The sequence below is a fragment of the Carcharhinus amblyrhynchos genome, chromosome 5, assembly GCF_965287045.1.
Source record: "Carcharhinus amblyrhynchos chromosome 5, sCarAmb.v2.hapA, whole genome shotgun sequence".
NCBI classification, from domain to species: Eukaryota; Metazoa; Chordata; class Chondrichthyes; order Carcharhiniformes; family Carcharhinidae; genus Carcharhinus; species Carcharhinus amblyrhynchos.
Window position 1 is genome coordinate 45,717,199 of NC_137328.1, and position 21,581 is coordinate 45,738,779.

At 41.4% G+C, this 21,581-nt stretch overlaps 1 protein-coding gene across 4 annotated transcripts in view; it reads right to left on the reverse strand.

The window, feature by feature from the left end:
• The window catches only part of dock8 (dedicator of cytokinesis 8), a 233,198-nt gene that overhangs the window by 198,112 nt on the left and 13,505 nt on the right, over positions 1 to 21,581 (reverse strand). For all 4 annotated transcript variants that reach the window (XM_080188724.1, XM_080188722.1, XM_080188723.1 and 1 more), the window contains exon 2: positions 6,554 to 6,659. In XM_080188724.1, coding sequence (XP_080044850.1) covers positions 6,554 to 6,659 — 106 coding nt within the window. The remainder of the gene's footprint in view (positions 1 to 6,553; positions 6,660 to 21,581) is intronic.

The window sequence follows — 21,581 nt, forward strand, 5'->3', positions numbered from 1 at the left end:
TCCATCATCTACAGGGAACAAGCCAGGAGTGTGATGGAATACTCCTCCCCACTTGCTTGGATGCAGCTCCAACACTCAAGAAGCTTGATACCATTGAGGACAAAGCAGCTGGCTTGATTGGCACCACATCTACAAACATTCAATCCCTCCACCACCAACGCTCAGTAGCATCCACGAGATGCACTGCAGCAATTCAAAGATCCTTAGACAGCACCTTCCAAACCCACGACCATTTCCATCTAGAAGAACAGGGGCAGCACATAAATGGGAACACCACCATCTGCAAGTCCCTCTCCAAGCCATTCACCGTCCTGACTTGGAAACATATCGCCATTCCTTCACTGGGTCAAAATCCTGGAATTCCCTTCCTAATAGCATTGTGGGTCAAACCACAGAACATGAACTGCAGCAATTCAAGAAGGCAGCTCACCACCACCTTCTCAAGGGCAACTAGGGATGGGCAATAAATGCTGGCCAGTCAGCGATGCCCATGTCCCACAAATGAATACAAAAAGAAGCCGGGTAAGTGGCTTGGAGATGCAGCTGGGTCTTTGCCAGAAATGGTTAAACCTTTAACTGGGGTATTATTCGATGGTGATTTGAAAAATTACACCATCAGGACTGTCATTACAGGAGGGAGAAGGTGTGTAGAAGTGTACCTTGCTGATAATGACTGTACTCATAAAACCTGAAGGCAAAAGCTATTGTTAGGAGAAGTTCTGGCCTACCCTGCATAAATAAAGAACAGCATTTTGTGGAACTGTATAGCTTCGCAAGACCACATTTGTGTGGAGGATAATATGGGAGCTTATAAGACACATCTTTGCTATATCAAACCATTTCAAGTGAAATTTTATTTGAAGTATTTTCCTGTTGATATAGGTTTAAATTTGTGTTAGTACTGATTGGTGGCGTTAAAGACACACAAATAGAAATTTTGCTAGTAATTCTTTCATTTGGGGTCATTAAGTATGTTTGGTCGTTTTACTTTATGGTTTCTCTCTATGGACCATACACAAATAAAAATCTTCATTTCACATCTTTCTTTCTAAAAGGCAGGTTGAGTAGTTTGCTTTGGCAAAATGGGTTGTGTAATGCCTTTGCTTAGTAAAATGTCCCACATCACTTCACATGAGCAATTATCAAACAAAATTTGACTCTGAGGCACACAAAGAGGCAGGTTTGATGGAATATCTTGCAATAGCAGAGGGAGGTGGAGAGATTGGGAGCTGAATTTTCATGGAGTTGGGGAGATTCAATGGAGGTTTAAAAAAAGGCTGGGACAAGTTGAGGGAATTCCCAAATACATTTCTGGTGGCCTAATTTTCACCATTTGAGTTGAGTTAAGGGTGCAGGCCACAAGCCTGCATTTGCGACCTAATCAGCTCCATGATGGGAAAGGCATCACCTAGACTTCTAATTTTCATGAGTAGGGCCAGCTTTTAAAGGACTCATGGTTCACAACTGCTGAGACTTTTGTTAACCACAGTCTGGATGAGGGAATGTTTTGCAACATGAAATCAAAAAAGTGTGAAACTGTGCCCCTTCTCAAGCTGTGACATTTTCCCCATACCCATGGATTCCTCATATCCTGGATATTAAGTTACACCCCTCTGCCACCTTGGTCCCTCATCCCATCCATGTCCATTCACCACTTACTGCACAAAAACAACAAATGCTATTCTAACAATAGGATATCTGAGAAAGATTTTTTTAAAGATCCATTCATTTGTAGCTTTCTTAAAACAAAACTCCTGTGAGTAACAGCTCTATGAAAGTGTCAATCATCCAGATCCATAAAAAATATCAGTGGCAGAAACTGTAAACACTTGAAACTTATTGCTCGTGTGTAAATAATCATTGTGCAATTGATAAAATAGATCACAGTGCAAGAACTGCCAATCAAGCAATGTTTTTCCTGGGGTGCAGACAGTTCAGACTAATAGATGGTTGTACTGGCAGCCAAGCCTCATTATCCATTCCTGGCTGAGAGCCTGTACATTCATTAGACTGTTGAAACAGCTGTCCCTAGGGAAAACGTTGCTTAGTTGACAACTCCTTCTCTGTGATTGACTGTGTCAATTGAACAAAGTTTATTTATACAAGGTAAGGTAGTTTTAACTACTTACAGTTTCTGACATTGATACTTTAAAGATTTTGGATGATTGACACTTTTATTGGGCCGTAATGAAAGCAAGTGTTGTGAATGAATGACGTTTTTTAAAGCTTGTTAAACAATTCGGATTGGCGGATGGTGACTAGTGGAGTGCCCCAGGGGTCGGTGCTGGGGCCTCAGCTTTTTACCATTTATATAGATGATCTGGAGGAGGGAACCAAGTGTAGGGTGTCAAAATTTGCTGATGACACCAAGATTGGGGGAATGGCAAATTGTGCGGAGGGTGTGGAGAGTCTGCAGAAGGATCTAGATAGGCTGGGCGAATGGGCCAGGAAATGGCAAATGGAATTTAATGTTGGCAAGTGTGAGGTGGTCCACTTTGGTAGGAAGAATGGTAGGAAGGACTATTACTTACGAGGCGAAAAACTGCAGCAGGCGACGGTGCAGAGGGACCTCGGGGTCCTTGTGCATGAGTCGCAAAAACCCAGCCTGCAGGTGGTCAGGAAGGCGAATGGGATGCTGGCCTTCATAGCGAGGGGGATTGAATATAAAAGTAGGGAGGTCTTGCTGCAGCTGTATAGGGCATTGGTGAGGCCGCAGCTGGAGTACTGTGTGCAGTTTTGGGCGCCGCACCTGCGTAAAGATATTTTGGCCTTGGAGGGAATGCAGAGGAGGTTTACTAGGCTGATACCAGAGTTGAGGGGGTTGAGCTATGAGGAGAGGCTGAATAAACTAGGCTTGTACTCGTTAGAGTTTAGAAGAATGAGGGGAGATCTCATTGAGATGTATAAGATGATGAATGGGATGGATAGGGTAGAGGTGGAGAGACTCTTCCCGCTCAAAAAAGACAGTAGGACTAGGGGGCACAGCCTCAAGATAAAGGGGGGGCGGTTTAGAACGGAGTTGAGGAGGAACTTCTTCACTCAAAGGGTGGTGAATCTCTGGAATTCTCTGCCTGTTGAAGTGGTGGAGGCTGCCTCGCTAAATATTTTTAAGACGCGGGTTGATGGGTTTTTGATAAGAAAGGGGATTAAGGGTTATGGGGAGAGGGCGGGAAAGTGGAACTGAGCCACGACAGATCAGCCATGATCTTATTGAATGGCGGGGCGGGCTCGAAGGGCTAGATGGCCTACTCCTGCTCCTATTTCTTATGTTCTTATTTCTTATTGTTATTACTGCATAGGGTTCATTGGATTTATACAGAGTGTATAATGAGATAGTGGACATCGAAGTGCCATAGATCTGCATGGAGGATATGAAGAGCTATAGGTGTTGGGTAGAGGGGCAGAGCTTGGCATGGAGGGTGTGAGGAGGAATGAGGGTTGGGTGTGGAAAGAGCTGGGATGGGGAATGTAGAATGGAGGAATGTAAGGAGATCTGAGGGGAAGAGACCTATCCTTTGTTTTGCTGGGATAAAGTTCCAGAGCAACAAGGAGGGCATTTTAAACAATCTGCCTCAGTACTTGTTCTTGTAGCTGCCTCTTAAAGTGGATGGCTTCCAATCCAGTTAACATCCAACTCCAGTGGAACAAAAATCCTAATTTTAGTGGCACTTTCTCCTGACGTGGATAGGCCAAGTCAGGAAATTTCCTGACTCCCACTACCCACCTCTAGGAATAGAACCCTGGAGGGAATCCCAGAATGGGAATGTGCAAGTGAGCAGAATGAAGGAGGCGCAGAAATCTGAGGCTTCTGTAGTTTTATCATATTTTGTTCCAGAATGCTCCTTTGGAGGTCTTAGTACTGTATAAATATAACTTCTGTTCCTAGGCAGAAAGAGGGTATTGATACAGGGAGGAGAAAAGTTATTGAAATCGAGTTGAAAACAAGGATGAGAATGTTAAAATCAAAGCGCCACTGGATTTGGTGTCTCTTGCTTACACTAGAGATTTTAACCTGTGCACCATTGGTGTCCATTTTTTCAGCTGCCTAGGTGCTAGTGTTTGGAATTCTCTCCATAATACTTCCTACCGTCTGCCATCCTTCTCCAAGACACTCCTTAAACTGTACCTCTTTGACCGAGTTTTTGTTCAACTGTTGTAATATTTTGTGTGGCTTAGTGTCAAATGTTATTCAATAGCATTCCTAGGTCATGCCTTGGAATGTTTTGCTGTGTTAAAAAAGTGCTCTATAAACGCAAGTTATTGTTATTGAGATATGCTCAGTCAGGGTGTATCACAAATACCAATGTAAAAGGTTGAAAAAAATCCAGGCACTTACAAGTCATGCAGATAATTGTGTCTCAATCTCTTACACCCATTCACCAATCCATGCTCTTGAACACATCCCAGTTCCTTATAACAACATAAGAAATAGGAGCAGGAGTAGGCCATCTAGCCCTTCGAGCCTGCCCCGTCATTCAATAAGATCATGGCTGATCTGTCGTGGCTCAGTTCCACATTCCCGCCCTCTCCCCATAACCCTTAATCCCCTCGCTTATCAAAAACCCATCAACCCGCGTCTTAAAAATCTCTTTTCCTCAAACTCCCACAAGCTGAAGAACCATACACCAGTTTCCTGCAATTAGTCTGGTTCACACTCTGTTCAAAATTCTCAGAGATTTGTATTTTTGGTGTTTCACGTCAGTTTTTCCAAACAGATTTTTAAAAGATATATGCTGACAGATCTGTAATGAATTGTTTCTTTGAAAATTTGAGTGAAGCTTGCTTTTGCATTTTCTCAAAATGGCTATGCTTTACATGTATGAATGATGGTTAGATGGCTTCCAACTTTAAATTTTATCCTTAAAGGTGAAATATGCAGTAGGGATTCCTCTTCTTCCTTGGTCCTCAGTTGTTGGTGTTTAATGTTGGCTTTTCGACAATTGTTACCATACCATGCAAATATTAAAAAAAAAGTAACAGAAATCTTGACAGATGTCTACATCAGCAAAAATGGCCTGGACATAGCTGCAGCTTTCTGATTGCATCTCCGCACGATATTTCTAGCTTAAATTTTTTGTATACACCCAACAGTTACTTAAATGTGAAATATTCTCTAGCAGCCGTATCTTTAAAAAGTATGTTTGAAAAACTGCTGTGAAAGACTAGAAATGAAGATTTTTTTTTGCTGCACCTAAATCTCTGGGTATTCTGAACTGAGTGTGAACGAGAATGATTGTAGGAAATTTGTGTGCCTCTTCAGCTTGTGGGGGAGTTAGGGGGAAAAAGGGGATTGGGGTAGTGCTGTTATAACGAACAGCATTCCTGCCTCCGAGGCACAAAAAAAAACTTTGGTTCACGTCCCTCTCATGAGAACAAGCACAAAAATCAAGAGCGACGCCCCAGCACATTATGCAGAGGGTGCTGCACTGTCAGAAATGCCAGCTTTTAGATGAGCTGTTAAAGCATAGCTCTGTCTCCTACTTGGGTGGATGCCAAAGATCCTATTACGTTATATACTGGTCAATTTTAATCCTTCCATCAATATCACAAAATAGATCATGTGGTTATAATCACTTTGCTGTTTGTGGGGAGTTGGGATTAAGATATTATTGTTGGGCAGAGCATAGTAAGTTTCACTCTGATTATAGGACATTTCACTTGGGACTGCTTGATGGTGGAGCCACTCCTCAGCACTAACCTCTTTAAAGAGCCCAAAAATGAATCAAAATTAAAAAGATTGAATATCTTTGATGCAATAATCATGCATCTGTTTGTTGCTCACCCAGTTCATCTACATTAGTTTTTCTTTCCGTTGTTTGGTCATTCTACTTTGCCTTCCTCGTAACACTCATGAATCACTCAGGATCTTGTGGGATTGAATATAAAAGTAGGGAGGTCTTGCTGCGGCTGTATAGGGCATTGGTGAGGCCGCAGCTGGAGTACTGTGTGCAGTTTTGGGCGCCGTACTTACGCAAGGATATTTTGGCCTTGGAGGGAGTGCAGAGGAGGTTTACTAGGCTGATGCCAGAGTTGAGGGGGCTGAACTATGAGGAGAGGCTGAATAAACTAGGCTTGTACTCGTTAGAGTTTAGAAGAATGAGGGGAGATCTCATTGAGACGTATAAGATGATGAATGGGATGGATAGGATAGAGGTGGAGAGACTCTTCCCACTCAGAAAGGACACTAGGACTAGGGGGCACAGCGTCAAGATAAAAGGGGGAGGCGGTTTAGAACAGAGTTGAGGAAGAACTTCTTCACTCAAAGGGTGGTGAATCTCTGGAATTCTCTGCCCGTTGAAGTGGTGGAGGCTACCTCGCTAAATATTTTTAAGACGCGGGTTGATGGGTTTTTGATAAGAGAGGGGATTAAGGGTTATGGGGAGAGGGCGGGAATGTGGAACTGAGCCACGACAGATCAGCCATGATCTTACTGAATGGCGGGGCAGGCTCGAAGGCCTACTCCTGCTCCTATTTCTTATGTTATGCTCTTATGAAATGGCCCGTTATATGCCTTGCAGTCTCTCACAGAAGTAAAACTGAAGCTTTTACTTACCACCTGCAGTGAAGTGGAGCCATAGGCACTTGAAGTGCGTTGGTAACAAACAGCTGCTTGATTTGTTTGTTGGAAACATTGCCTCCTAATTTCAGCTGAGGAATACCTACAATAAAGAAGAATCGTTACATTAAAGATGTGGATAATGTCAGAACTCTTAGATGATTAAAGTATTGTTTCAGTAATAATTCATTTTCTATTACTGATCAATAACAGGTTCAGGACAGTGTGTTCTGTCTTTGCTAGCTTAAAAAAAAAACTATTTTTCCAAGCCACAGAGTGCAAAGGTAATTATTGAAACATTCCTCTTTTCATAAAATGAAAAACAAATGCATCATTTGCAAGTTACCCATTATAGTTGGCCTTTAAAAGAACATTATACATATGAACAAAAAGGTGTTTCTCCTTTTTAGTCATGCACACCTTCAGGGAATCAGATCATAGAGGCACCCCAGAAGATGTGCTAGGATCTCCCCACCCCGCCCCCAACTCTTAACACAATAGTTAGCCAGGCAAAATTAGAAGTAAAATTAACAAGTTACTCCTGACTAACTACGTTCAATCTCCCCAGGTCCCCCAAATTGCACTTCAACCACACTCCCAATCCCTCGCCGACTGCCCCACGATTCTCCCAACACTTCAACTACCTAATCACAGCACCAATTACCCTTCCATCCTCCATACTACCCACCCAACTGCTCTGTGGACCATCGGTCTACCCTTCCACTCTACTATATCCTACTGCTCCTAACTGCCTTCGCTAACTCCTGCAGCGCCTTATGATTACCCTCCCAGTCCCTGCCTCCCACCCCCTCGCTCTGCTCTTTTACTACTGAGAATTTCTGCCATGCTTCATAAAGATAACTATGTATTTAGTAGATGGAGACTACAAACCGGAATTTTTACAAAAACCAAGGGTTTTTCCCCTTACATTCCAAGCATTTGAGATCTGACAGAGATGGCTGCAAATCTGTATCACTGATAGGTAGTATCCATTTCAATAGCTTTGGAATGTAGAAAGTACAAAGCACCCATTAAAAGACCAATCACCTTTCCAGCCCCCATTCACAATTGGGTAGGGACTATCCTTAGAAGTCACTTCAGACAATGGATCCTGGCTGGCAGAGGGACCCCCATCCATAATCTGCTACTCACCTGATGACAGAGCAGCACTCCTAAAGCTTTTGATTCCAAATAAACCTGTTGGACTTTAACCTGTGTCATGAGACTTTTTACCGTGCCCACCCCAGTCCAACTCTGGCATCGCCACATCATCCATAATCTAATCAAGTTACAACTGCAATCCATTAGCCATGACCTTATTTGGCTCATTTGATAATTGAAAAGAGTGTCACGTGACAAGACAGTTAACCTTTTGTGTATTTAAACACTCGCTTTCTCCATAGAGCAGTACAAATAAATGAGGTACTGAAGAAACAAGAACCCGGTGTGGGTCTCTCTATCCCCAATGCTACCCCCTCCTCCCCCCCCCCGCCGCCGATCACAGATGTAACTTGCAATTTAAGAACAGTCGTCTTTGTTTTTGCTTCCTCTCCATTTGCCACAACCAGATTTTTTTTGTAGACGCTACACATGTCATCAGTGGAAGGATTGAGTGTTTGTGGAAGAGGTGTCAATCAAGCAGGTTGCTTGAGTGTTGTTGGAACTGCATTCATCCAGCCAAGAGGAGAGAGAGTGTTGCATCACACTCCTGACTTGTATCTTGTAGATGATGAATCAGCTTTGGGGAGTCAAGAGGCGAGTTACTCACTGCAGAATTCCAAGCCTTTGACATGCTTTTGTAATGGTAATAAACTTATGGCTAATTAAGTTCAGTTTCTGGTCAATGGTAACCCCTCAGGCTTTGATAGTGGGGAATTCAGCAATGGTAATGCCACTAAGCAATGGTTAGATTTTCTCTTGCAGGAGTAGGTCATTGCCTAGCACTTGTGTTGCACAAATGTTACTTACCATTTGTCACAGGAATTGGGAGAAATAGGTAATTCAGCCCTTTGAGCCTATTCCATCATTCATTCAATCAGATCATGGCTGATCTCTCCCTGGTCTCAAATCCACCTCCGTTTCCATATCCCTTTAACCCATATTATTTTTAAAATGAGAAATAGATCTCTTTCTTGAAACCATTTAAAATGATTCAGACTGCACTGCTCTATGGGGCAGTGACTTCCACAAATTCACCACCCACTGCAAGAAGTTGTTCCTCTGCATCTCAGTTTTAAATTTACTGCTTCTCAACCTACACCTGTGACCACTTGTTCTAGATTGTCCCACAAGGGGAAACATTTGGTCTACATTTACTTTATCTATCCCTTTTAGTATTTTATGCATCTTGATCAGATCCCCTCTCACTCTTCTGAACTCCAGCGAGTATAAGCTCAAACTGTTTAATCTCCCCTCATACATCAAATCCTTTCATTCCCAGAATCAATCTAGTGAACCTCCTCTGAACTGCCTCCAATGCCAGCACATCCTTCTTCAAAGAAGAAGGCCAAAACCAGACATATTCCAGATGTGGTCTCACCAACACCCTATACAATTTCAACAACACTTCTCTACTTTTATACTTCAGTCCTTTTGCAATAAATGCTAACATTCCACTTGCCTTTTGTATTACATGCCCACACCAACCCAAGCCTGGATATTGTCCAGGTCTTGTTGCATTTGGACATAGACTGCTTTGGTATGTGAGGAGCCATGAATGATGCTGAACATTTTGTGCAATCAAAACATCCCCACTTACGATCTAATGATGGAAGGAAGGTCATTGATGAAGCAGTGAAAATGATTGAGGAGGATGCTCTTCAAATTTCCTCATCTTCAATGATGGGCAAGCCAAAGACAAGGCTGAAACATTTGCAACAACTTTAGCCAGAAGTGCCGAGTGGATGATCCATTGGGTCCTCCTCTGTAGGTTCCCGACACCACAAGATGCCAGTCTTCACCTATTTGTTTCATTCCCCGAGATAAAAAGGAATACTGAAAAGACTAGATAATGCAAATGCTATGGGCCTTGACAAACGTAGTGAAGATTTGTACTCAATCAACAGTAAACCGATGGAAGGTGTCACCAACAGTGTTATCAAGCAGTATTTGCTTAATTATAGCTTGCTCACTAAATACTCAGTTTGTGTTCTATCAGGGCCATTAAGCTCCTGACCTTGCTTCAAACATAGACAAATGACCTGAGCTTCAGAGCTGAGGCAAGAATGATAGCCCTTGATATCAAGGCAGCATTTAATTGTGTGGAATCAAGAAGCCATAGAAAAACTGAAATCAATGGGGATAAGAAAAATTCCAAATGCTGGAGTCATACGTAACATGAAGGAAAATGGTTGCGGCGGTTGGTGGTCAATCATCTCAGCTCAACGACATAATTGCAAGGATTCCTCGGGGATACTGCCCTCAGCTACTTCAAATCAATAATATTCCATCCATTAAAAGGTCAGAGATGGGATGTTCACCGATGACTGCACAATGTTCAGCACCATTCACGACTCTCGGATACTGAAGGAATCCATGACCAAATGCAGCAAGACCTGGACAATGTACAGGCTTTGTCTAACAAGTGGAAAGTATTCATGTCACACAAGTGCCAGGCAATGACCATCTCCAAAGAGAGAGAGAATCTAATCACCTTTCCATTCAATGACATTACCATTGTTGAATCTCCCACTCATCTTAGGGGGCATCATTGAACAGGGCAAGTTGATAAGGTGGATATGAAAACATATGGGATGCCTGGTGCTGTAAAAACAAAAACAAGAATGTCATTGTAATTTTTTCCAAGGCACTGGCTAGACCTTGAATAGAACACTGTGTTCATCTCTGGGAAGTACAATTTAGGAGGCTTGTCACAGCCAAAGAAGAGGATGCAAAGGAGGCTTATCCAGGATGTCACAAGGGATGAGGACTTCATAATTCCTCCTAGCCTAGCCTCCAATACTCCCACTCCATTTACCCACCCACCCTAGGTTCCCGATCCCTCCCGATTCAAAACTCCAGATTTACTTGCGTCTAGATGCCATGGCAGTCTTCATCCCAGGGTCTACTTACAGTCTCTACAGTAGCCGCTATGGAGTCCTAGCATTGCTGTAACTGCTAGAGCTGCCTCAAGGACAAGATTCCTCTTACTGAGGGGTGCAAGTTTCATTTTAGCTCGATTAACCCAACGGTGTGACATTACTATTGGGCAGATCTCTGTTTGGCTAGTGTCCAACTCTTGTAATGGGGATGGATGGGTAATGTGCTGCTGTTCCTATTTTCTATGTTTCTATGTAAAAGACATGTGGCTGGCAAATACAAAAGGATAGCTGCAGCAGAGGATAATAGAGAAGGCACCTTTACAATAAGCTGTGTATAATGTGTTAAAATCCAGATCAGAAACTCCAAGGTGTTTTATGAAATCAACTGCAATCATAAGTTTTGCACTTTGAATTTGGCGCAGCTAAGCACAAGATATTTTACTCTAAATATGATTCAAATGACCCATGAGGGAGCTTTCATTAAAACAATGTTAACTGTATTCTTAAATAAACTCAAAAAAAAGCAATAGCTTTCACTAATTATAAACAAGACAAAAAAAGCACGATATTGCATAAACCTTAACAACTAAATGCACTGTTCCTATACAACAAACCTCTTTATAAACATGCACCTGCCACAGACTTAGCACAGGAAATAAGAATGCTCACATGGTTTTGCAGCTCAGCAATACCTGCTGTGAATTACTCCTTTGGATAGCAAATTCAAACTGATTTATCCATTCTGGAAATCCCAGCACCTCAAGGGAGAGGCTTCTAGCTTTTCACTCCAGAAAATTAAAGAAAGACTGCTTCCAAATTAGCCAGCAGGATTTCTAATACCAGGAAGGCATACAGAAACACTGTTGTCAGTTTGGATTCTCCATACATTTTAACTAGCCAGCAACCAAAACTGAAAGTAAGAACTCTGGTGAGGGAGAAAAAAACTGTTCCACCTGATCCGTCAATCCTCTCACAACACTTAAAGGTTGTAAGCTCCCAGAAAGTGCATTAGGCCAAGATTAAAAATAAACAAATCCCCATTTAAACAGCAATAGAAAGGATATCTAATCAGATAGCCTGGAACATGTTCATAACTGCACAGAACATGATTAAAAGACACATTTCTTAAAGGAACAGTGGTGTCACAAATGATATAGGAGTCAGATAAAAGGAGTCTCTGGGGAATTTGTGCCATCAAGTTGCCATGAACATAGCTCAGGAAGTTATGCAGGAATATGCTATTTGGGTAATGATGGTCTCTATAGGCTATGGATGGAGTAGAGCTACCATTGAAGGTGATCCAAGGACTAAATTGAGTGAGAAATGGTAAGAGATCCCACATTCTGGAGGCAGATTTGGAATGGTTGAGATAACATATGGTGCTACATTTGTTCAGAGACTGATATGAATGTTTGGAATCTGACAAGTTAACCTGCTATTCCATATGAAATTTTACATTCTTACTGGGTGTTTTACCATTTAACTGATGTTTGATTTACATGGATTCTGATGTGTGTTAAATTGAAAGCTACAAAAAGTGGGAGCTTGTTGCTAATTTCTTCATTTGAAGGTCATTCAGTAAATTTGGTATATCATTTCTCTATTAGGATCGTATCAAAATGGAAAATGAAAAATATTAAAAAGCTACATAAAATTACTTGCAAGAATGCCTGGGGATTTCCTTCTTCTTTAAGCTATTTTTTACCATAGCTCTGTTTGTGTTGGTTTTTACAATTCTTGCAATAGGATAGAAATTAGTTTTGTATTGAGATCGAGGATTGAATAGAATTCATCATGTGTCAATGCATTAGTAATAACAGCAATGCAACTTAACATGCTCAGCTTCACAGGACATAATATCACTAATTTTCAAATGCACATCTGGATAGGTTTTCAACACATTGGAATGATGTTTTAGAAAGATGTAGGAAATTGTCTGACCTGAGACATTTCCTCCTGGTCCCAATATAAAATCTAAAAACTTAAAACAACAGCATACTTATGTTGGAAACCTCTAATGCCAATAAAAGGAAGAGACCTCAATTTTAAAATTTTATTTACTCCAATAGTGGCAATGTATTTTACATACAAAGATTATCTTGCTGGCTAATACATTTGATTAAAGAAAATTCTGCAACTGCAGTGCAAGTGGAAGTCTGAATTATAATGGCTCAGTCTAGGAGATCCAATTTTCAACTTAAATTTAGCTGTTATTACAATTATCTACCAATATAGATAATTGATTACCTAGAAATGGTTATTTACTGCAATGAGTTTTGGTTGTCGAGCTGGCTTAACAATTTCTCCTCTTAAGACATGGACTTGGATGGAAAAGATGGTGATTAGATAAATCTCTACTCTGTTGATTGTAAAAATGTTAACAAGGAAATGGAATGAAAAGAATTCAGTAATTGGCATAAGTCCAAAACATTGAAGCTCGTCATAGCTTGGCTAATTTAGTTCTAATTTATGCAATCTTACTCAAAGCCACAACAGTGACTGATTTGGGAAATAGACAAGGCACATTGGTGCACAGGGTTGCTCTTCTGAAGTTAGCTGGAAAAAACTGTTCGGTCAGGGAAAAGTGAATTTTGTTTCCTTACAGAGAACCTAAATGTGATGAATGTCGATTGGATGGCAAAAATAGAAAAGTACTTCCTTCCTCACAACGGAGTCTTTCAGACTGATTAAGTTTTGCATCAAGTTAAACTGTTAGGTTTATCGTGTTTTACCATTTCCTCAAAGCTGTTCACGGTCATCATCAATGCTCCTACAAAGCTGGAGCTCAACTCAGTTTTATTATTTAGTAATTGTGATTTAGCAACCACTCCTATCCAGTCAGCAAGAGGAGGAGATGAATACATCAGGAGTGTAAATCAGTGATTGATGTACTATATAAAATGCCTCAGGACATATTATCAGTTTGAAACAAAAAAAATCAAGCAATGCAGAAGTGGTAAGAGCAAAGAATCCTGTAATATTGTTAGCAGTAATCTGATATATATCAATAAGAAACTAGTAGGTGAAGATGCCAACAGAACAACAGTTTAGTGTGGAATCAATTGTTTTTTTGATCTGGGGATGTGAGCATCATTGGACAGACATTATTTAGTGCCAATCCACAATTGCCCTCGAGAAGGCAATGTTGAGCTGCTTCTTGAGCATGTGGTGTGTAAATACCCAAATATTTCTGCTCGTATAAAAGCAAAATACTGCAGATGCTGAAAATCGGAAAGCAGATAAAAGCAAAAAAAACATTTAGGACTGTCAGGAAACAGCAGCAGCACTAACATTTCAGGTCAATAACTTTTCATTAGAACTGGGAATAGTTTACACATGTAATAGGTTTTAGATAAGCAGGTGTGGAGGATGAGAAAAGAACAATAGGGAAGGTCTGTAATAGAGTTGAAGGCAGGCAAGATTAAATGATGAGTTGAATGTCGTCAGGCTCGTCTCTAGGCTTGCAGAATGGAATTCTCCATTGGCCTCAGGTGGGATTTTACGAGCCTCACCCCAGCGAGGTTGTAAAATCCCAGACAAAATCATTGGTGTTTTAAATTAATGCTTCAGCACTTAAATGTGGAAAATGTTCTGATCCACTCCTTTCTGGAAGCAGAGTTGAAAAATCATACCGAATAATTAAATCTCAGAAAAAGTCAAACCTTTTAAATAAAATAAAATGTTACATAGTACTTTGCTAATAGCTTACAAGATTCAGTACCTTTGCTCACAGTGTAGGTAAGAATCATTTCTACTTAATCCTGCTTGCTAAATTCAGAACTTAATCACCATTTTGATTAAAACAATCAACTGCATAGTTTCAGCTATTCGGAAAAAGAGGCATGATGGTAAATGATGACCCCCCCCCCCCCCCCCCCCCACCTCCCCAGGAGAGGCTATGGCTCTTGAGAAACTTCAGTTCAAGTTTTAGTAATTACTCTCAGATTTTCAGTACTGACCATCTTTAATCTAGATTCCTCTACTTCTGAGTTTTACTTCCTGCTAAGCAACAGTCTGGATGGCACAGTGACACAGTGGTTAGCACTGTCTGTGTGGAGTTTGTATGTTCTCCCAGTGTGTACGTGGGTTTTCACCAGCTGCTCAGGCTTCCCCTCACAGTCCAAAGACACACAGGTTAGATGGATTAGCCATGCTAAATTGCCCCTTAGTTGGTATGGGTGTGAGTGTGGCTATGCTTGATGTGGTGTAATGCCCCTCAAGTTATAAGCCCCTGATGACAGACTAGCAACATGTTCCAGATATAATTAACCACAGAAACAGATGAAAGTCTGATCAATGCACTATTCAAGTGCAAAAAAGTTCAGAATGAGCAAGAAACAGAGCAACAGAGTGAGAGCAAGTGAGATTGATGACAGTCTAGCTCTGTTACCAGGAGCTCACCCCCTACATTCAAAAAGTAATTTCAATTGATGAAAATTGGTTGGGATCATGGTGCATTTGGGGCTTAAGTCATACAGACCCAGTCCTAAATCACCCTAGAAGGAGAAACAGCTCTCATCTACCTTGATAGAATTATGGAATCCCTACAGGGCAGAGGGGAAATCATTTGGCCCACCGAGTCTGCATCAACTCTCCAACAGACTATTTTACATAGGTCCAGGCCCAACCCTCACCATCTGCATAATGACACATTTATATTGATAAAGCCCCTCACCAGTACATAAAAAGGGGCAAGTTAGCTTGTGTAATCCACCTAACCTGCACATCTTTGGATTGGTGGGAAGGTGGGGAGGGGTGTGGAAGAGAGAAGAATAGGAGCACCTGGAGAAAACCCACATGGGGAGAACGTGCAAACTCCACACAGTAACCCAAGACTGGAAACGAACCTGGGTTCCTGACGCTGTGAGGTAGCAGCGCTAAACACTTAAAAAGGGCTACAAAGTGGATGATTTGATCCAATGTGATTTCAACAACAAAAAAAATCCATGTCAAAAATATTAAGCCACAATAAGCATTGATTATGTCGTCAAGTTTGTATATTAGAAAGTGGACTTTTCCAGTACTTGGAAAATGTAGAAAATAAACCATAGTAAACAGAATTCCCATGCAACATTCTTTGGGAATTTTCTGATGTTTAGGAGGTCATGCCATTCCATTTTTTCTCCCCTCCTGAAGGCATTGATTCTGCAAGGGTAAGGCACCATTCACCCATCAATCTTTCCCAAATGATCATTTTTCATCTGTGATTCCAGAGATTCTCCAACAGGTTACAATATAAAAAAATGCAATGGGCAAGTCTTTTGTCCATCTGACTACAATAACACAGTAATTCTGCCCAAGTTTCCAGAATCAGTTTAATTATAATATTAAATGTGAGCTCCAGGCATTGAAAAGTCTCTCATTGGGAACTTGCCCATATGAGGCATGGAATAGCTTGCTGCTACTTCTTCAGGGTTTAAAGTCTGCAGCAGCCTCAAGGAATAGAAGTGCACTGTAAACTGTTTTTGGGAGTTAATTTGTAAATGAAAAATACCTCCGAGATCTATCGGGCGAGACACAGCCTGCAATACTTCCCAAGGCAATAACTCTTCTGGCTGATTTTTGATTACACTTGGGTGTGTTGCTATTCTAGGAGCCCACACAGGCTCAGTGTCACGTTATGTCATATTATGAAATGTTTTGAGATGTAACTACACAAATGTCCTAGACTTGTAAATAAAAACAAGGAGATCATTGCTTTGTTTCCAACTGGATTGCCTTTGTCCTTAGTTTGAGAACCCTGTAGGTATAGCATATGGACAATGCTCAAAAAAAAAAGGGACAAACGTGGGCTGACAATGTATATTCCATAGCCATTAAAAGAGGAGTCATGTCAATTTTGAACTAGATAACACAATCAGATAGTTCTTACTTCATGCTATCACAACCCATCGCAGTTGATCAAAAAGTTGTTGATCCAGGCAAGACCCTGTCCCTATCCAACTGGATATCCCAAATTGTTACAATCCCAGAAGAGTAGGGATGAACTGGCTCCCTATCTCTATTCAACCCCCACTGTTGCTGGCAATAAAATTTAATCTAGAAAAGATCCCTTTTCCCCCAGATTCCACAGTCACATTAAATTAAAATGGTAAAACTCATGCATGTGCACTCACACAGATTAGAAATGGAGGGTCAAGTTTGAAGTAAGTAAATATATAAAACAACACGTGTATGAAAAGTCCTTGACACAAGAAGAGTAAAATGGTTGCGTGTTGCAGCTTGAAATTCCAGTAAAGTTGACTTTAGTAGATGAATAGCCAGTTTTGTGCGTCCAATGTCTTGTAGTTTGGCAGGGAAGCTTCCCAGATCTCTTTTCAGCTATGGACCATGGCTGACTTCCAAAGTCAGAGAGAGAGCACGAGCTGGAGATATACCTACAAATGGCTATTTGGAGGGGTACTTTGAGTAAATTAGCTGGCTGTTGCTTCTGTGTCAATCCGACACACTAGTTCTCACAGACAACCATAGGCAACTTTCAGCTGGGTTTTTTATACTTTTTTTTAAAAACATATTCCAAATGGAAAGGCAAATCCACAAAATCTGGCATTACGCAGTATACTCTTGATGAGATGGCCATTATACTGCTTAGTCTCCACTGGAGATGGCAGTTAGCTTCTGGATGCCTTTTAGAAGTATCCAGTCTGGTAACAGGGTGAACCCTGTAACAATTCAGCTAGTGGCTTGTGCAACTATTTTATTTTAAGAAAAAGAAACTCAGGTCTTATTTAAAGTCCAATATTTCCAGACATAACTTGGTGCTTTTCCATCATTAATCGGGACAGTATCCACGTAATAATTAATATTGACGACTCAACAGCGGACCTGTAATATGTGGCATCAGCAACAAATGCCATAAATCAGGCTGTGCACATCCCAATCCTCCAGTGGTAAATTGCCTCTATCCCACTCTGAAGAGCTCATCAGAATACAGTGCCATATTTACAGCAACACCTTCCTTAAGGGAAGCATCTTACTTTCACTTCCCCTGATTAGCAATGATTACTTATATTAGGAATAGTAGGCCAAACCTGAACCACGCCATGTTGTAATCTAGTAACAAAGCAAACCGCTAACGTGGCAATTTCATCTGCAATGAACTTTAGAATGATAACCATAGATTTCTTGTAATTCAATATAAAACACAACAGTCAGTCACAAAGACAAAGCACAAGTTTCAGGAAAGCATAGCATATCTGACAGATTAACTACATCCAACTAAACTAAATCTACAAGTGTTGCCACGCTGATCATCCCCTGACCTGTACAGATAAAGGGATACATCCTTCTGTGATGGATATTTCTAACTGGAATTTACTTAGTTGGCTGGGATTTTCAAAACATGACAAACATGTCTTGTACCTGTCCAAGTAATATAATTAAAAATTGATAAAGACGACTGAGCAGAAAACAGAAATTGCTAAAAACACCAAGCAGTGTCTTTGGAGTGTAAAATAGAGAGTTAATGGCTGGAATTTTACCACCCCACCCACAAGAATTGGGGGGGGGGGGGGGGGGGGGGGTGGTCGAACATGGAAAAATCTCTTGACCTCAAGTGGGATTTTACGGTCTTGGGATGAGTTAGGCCGTAAAACCCCACCCAATGCAGGTTAACCTTCCCGTTTTTCTGTTTTAATTTCAGTGTTTCGGCATCTGCAGTGTTTTATTTTTGATTACTGAGCTGCTGGAATTTGCCACATATCTGCTTCTTAAATTCCCTCAGGATGCAGCCATTTTGGCTTGGCCTGCATTTATTGCCAGTCCCTCACTGCCGTTGAGGTATTGGTAAGCAGCTTCCTTTAAATAAAAACTGCTGTAGTACATACACCCACAGTGCTGTCAGGAAGTGGATTTCGACCTAATGGCAGTGAAGAAATTGCAACGTAGTTCCAAATCAGGATGGTGAGTGGGTCAGAGGGGAACTTGCAGGTGGCAATATTCCCATGTATCTACTGCCCTTGTCCTTCTATTGTGGTAAAGATTGTGTATTTGCAAAGAGGTGTCAAAGGAGCCTTGATGCATTGCTGTAGTGCATCTTGTAGATGGTACACATTGCTGTCATTGTGCTGGTGGAGGAGAGTGCCAGTCAACCAGGTTGCTGTGCCCTGGGTGGTGTGGAGCTTTAGGTTCATCCAGGCAAATGGAGAGTATTCCATCAAACTCCTTGCTTGTGCTTTGTAGATGCATTAGGAAGTCAGGTGAGGAGTTACTCACTGAAGAATTCCCACAATATTTATACGGCTAGTCCAGTTCAGTTTCTGTCAACGGTAGCCTCTCAGCTGATGACATTTGGGTAGTCAGCAATGGAAATGCCAGTGCCAGATGGTTAGATTCTCCTTTGTTGGAAATGATCATTGTCTGATGCTTAGTCATTGTTGTCACACATCAGCCCAAGCCTGAATGGTGTCCAGGTTTTGCTGCATTTGGACATGGACGGACGGTCTCAGCATCTGGAGTTGTGAATGGTGCTTATTGTACATCCCAATTTCTGACTGTTCCTCCATCATCAAGTCATTAATGACACACCTGAAGATGGTAGGCCTTATGAGGAATTCTTGCAGAAATATCCTGGGAGCTCAATGAATAGCGAGGGGGATTGAATATAAAAGTAGGGAGGTCTTGCTGCAGCTGTATAGGGCATTGGTGAGGCCGCAGCTGGAGTACTGTGTGCAGTTTTGGGTGCCGCACCTGCGCAAAGACATTTTGGCCTTGGAGGGAGTGCAGAGGAGGTTTACTAGGCTGATACCGGAGTTGAGCTATGAGGAGAGGCTGATTAAACTAGGCTTGTACTCGTTGGAGTTCAGAAGAATGAGGGGAGAGTTCATTGAGACGTATAAGATGATGAATGGGATGGATAGGATAGAGGTGGAGAGACTCTTCCCGCTCAAAAAAGACAGTAGGACTAGGGGGCACAGCCTCAAGATAAGGGGGGGGGGGGCGGTTTAGAACGGAGTTGAGGAGGAACTTCTTCACTCAAAGGGTGGTGAATCTCTGGAATTCTCTACCCGTTGAAGTGGTGGAGGCTGCCTTGCTAAATATTTTTAAGACATGGGTTGATGGGTTTTTGATAAGAGAGGGGATCAAGGGTTAGGGGAGTGGGCGGGATGGTGGAACTGAGCCACGACAGATCAGCCATGATCTTATTGAATGGCGGGGCAGGCTCGAAGGGCTAGGTGGCCTACTCCTGCTCCTATTTCTTATGTTCTTATGTTCTTATTTGACTTTCAACGCCACAACCATCTTCTTCTGTGGTAGATAGGACTCCAGCCAATGAAGAATTTCCCTCTAATTCCTATTGACTTTGGTTATGCGCTTTTTGATGCCTTGATTCATGGCAGTTTCATTCTCACCTCACCTCTTCAACTCTTTCGTCCATGTTTGGACCAAGACTATAACGACGACAGGAGATGAATACGCCTGGTGGAACCCAAACTGATTGTCCATAAGCAGCTTATTACCAAGTAAGAGCCATTTGGCTGAAGATGGTTGCAAATGCTTCAGCTTTCTCTTTTGAACAGATTTACTGGGTTCTATCATTACTGAAGATGAAGAGACTTGTGGAGCTTCCTCCTCCTGTTAGTTAGTCATGTCTGTAAGTGGCAGGACTGCAGAGTTTAAATCTGATCTGTTCGTTATGGGGTACTTAGCTCTGTCTGGTGTATGTTGCTCCCACTGTTTGAATGCAAGAATGTAGTTTCACCAGGTTAACACCATATTTGTAGGTATGCTTGGTCTGGTTATGTCTTGTGTCCCAAGGGTGAATCCTTGGACTCCTCTTGTGTTTCATTTATATTCTGTCCCTTGGCAACAGTGTTGGAAACACAACATCAGGTTCCATATGTTATTGAGAGCACTCACTCTCATTAAATGATCAGACTTAGACTTATGTAACCAATATAGCAGAATTAATAGCAATATTAAGCAGAAATTTCCTTAGACCAAAACCATTGACTTTGGAAGCCTTGCTATAAAACTTTGTTCCCAGCAATTGACTTTGTCACTTGACATGGAAATTGTCTGAGGCTGAACCAGATATTTGTCTGTTTAGATGAAATAGTGACCCGCATCTCACTGAGATTGTATAAACAACATGAAAACAAAAGACTTCAGTTGCTCAAGCAACCTGTAATCCCTGTACTATTTGAATCCTAATAAACGAGACAGTGAGCACTTCATAATGCACTGGCTAATCATTCTGAGTTACATATTAAAAAGGAACATTCAGATATTCAGTGTAAAGTTAGGAACTAGCAATCTGCTTCCCCAGATGTATATGACTTATAGAAGTGGTTTTGTAGGTTGCACCAGTAACTTTAGACACCATCATAACTGTATCTTGCAATAAGTTAATTCTTAATTGAAACAGTAAAGTACAATACCTGTGATTAGAATAACTACATTGAACCCATTAGTACCATTATACAACAACTGAAGTTACAGCAATCATCATAATGTGATAATTCAGCAAAATCCGTTTTAATAGCAAGGAGGAGAGCCAAGATAATCAACTGTTCAACTTTCTTTTTACTTCATTCATGGGGCATGGGTGTCATTGGCTGGTCAGAATTTATTGCTCATCTCTAGTTTCCCTTGGAGGGCATTTCAGAGTCAACCACATTGCTGTGGCTCTGGAGTCACAAGGGCCAGACCAAGTAAGGACAGATTTCCTTCCCTAAAAAGAACATTAGTGAACCAGATGGGTTTTTCCAACAATTGGCAATGAATCCATTGGTAGATTCTTAATTCCAGATTTTTTATATGAATTGAAATTCCATCAACTGCAGTGACAGGATTCAAGCCCAGATCCCCAAAACATTAGCTGAGTTTCTGGATTAATAGTCTAGTGATAATACTACTAAGCCATTGCTCCAGCTTTTTACCTCATGGAGAGGCAATGTAGAAGTCTCAAGGTATTTTGGCATGATCCAAGGAACAGCCTTGCAAATGATGAGCAGAATTCAGGGAGTCAGGAGATGAGGTACTCA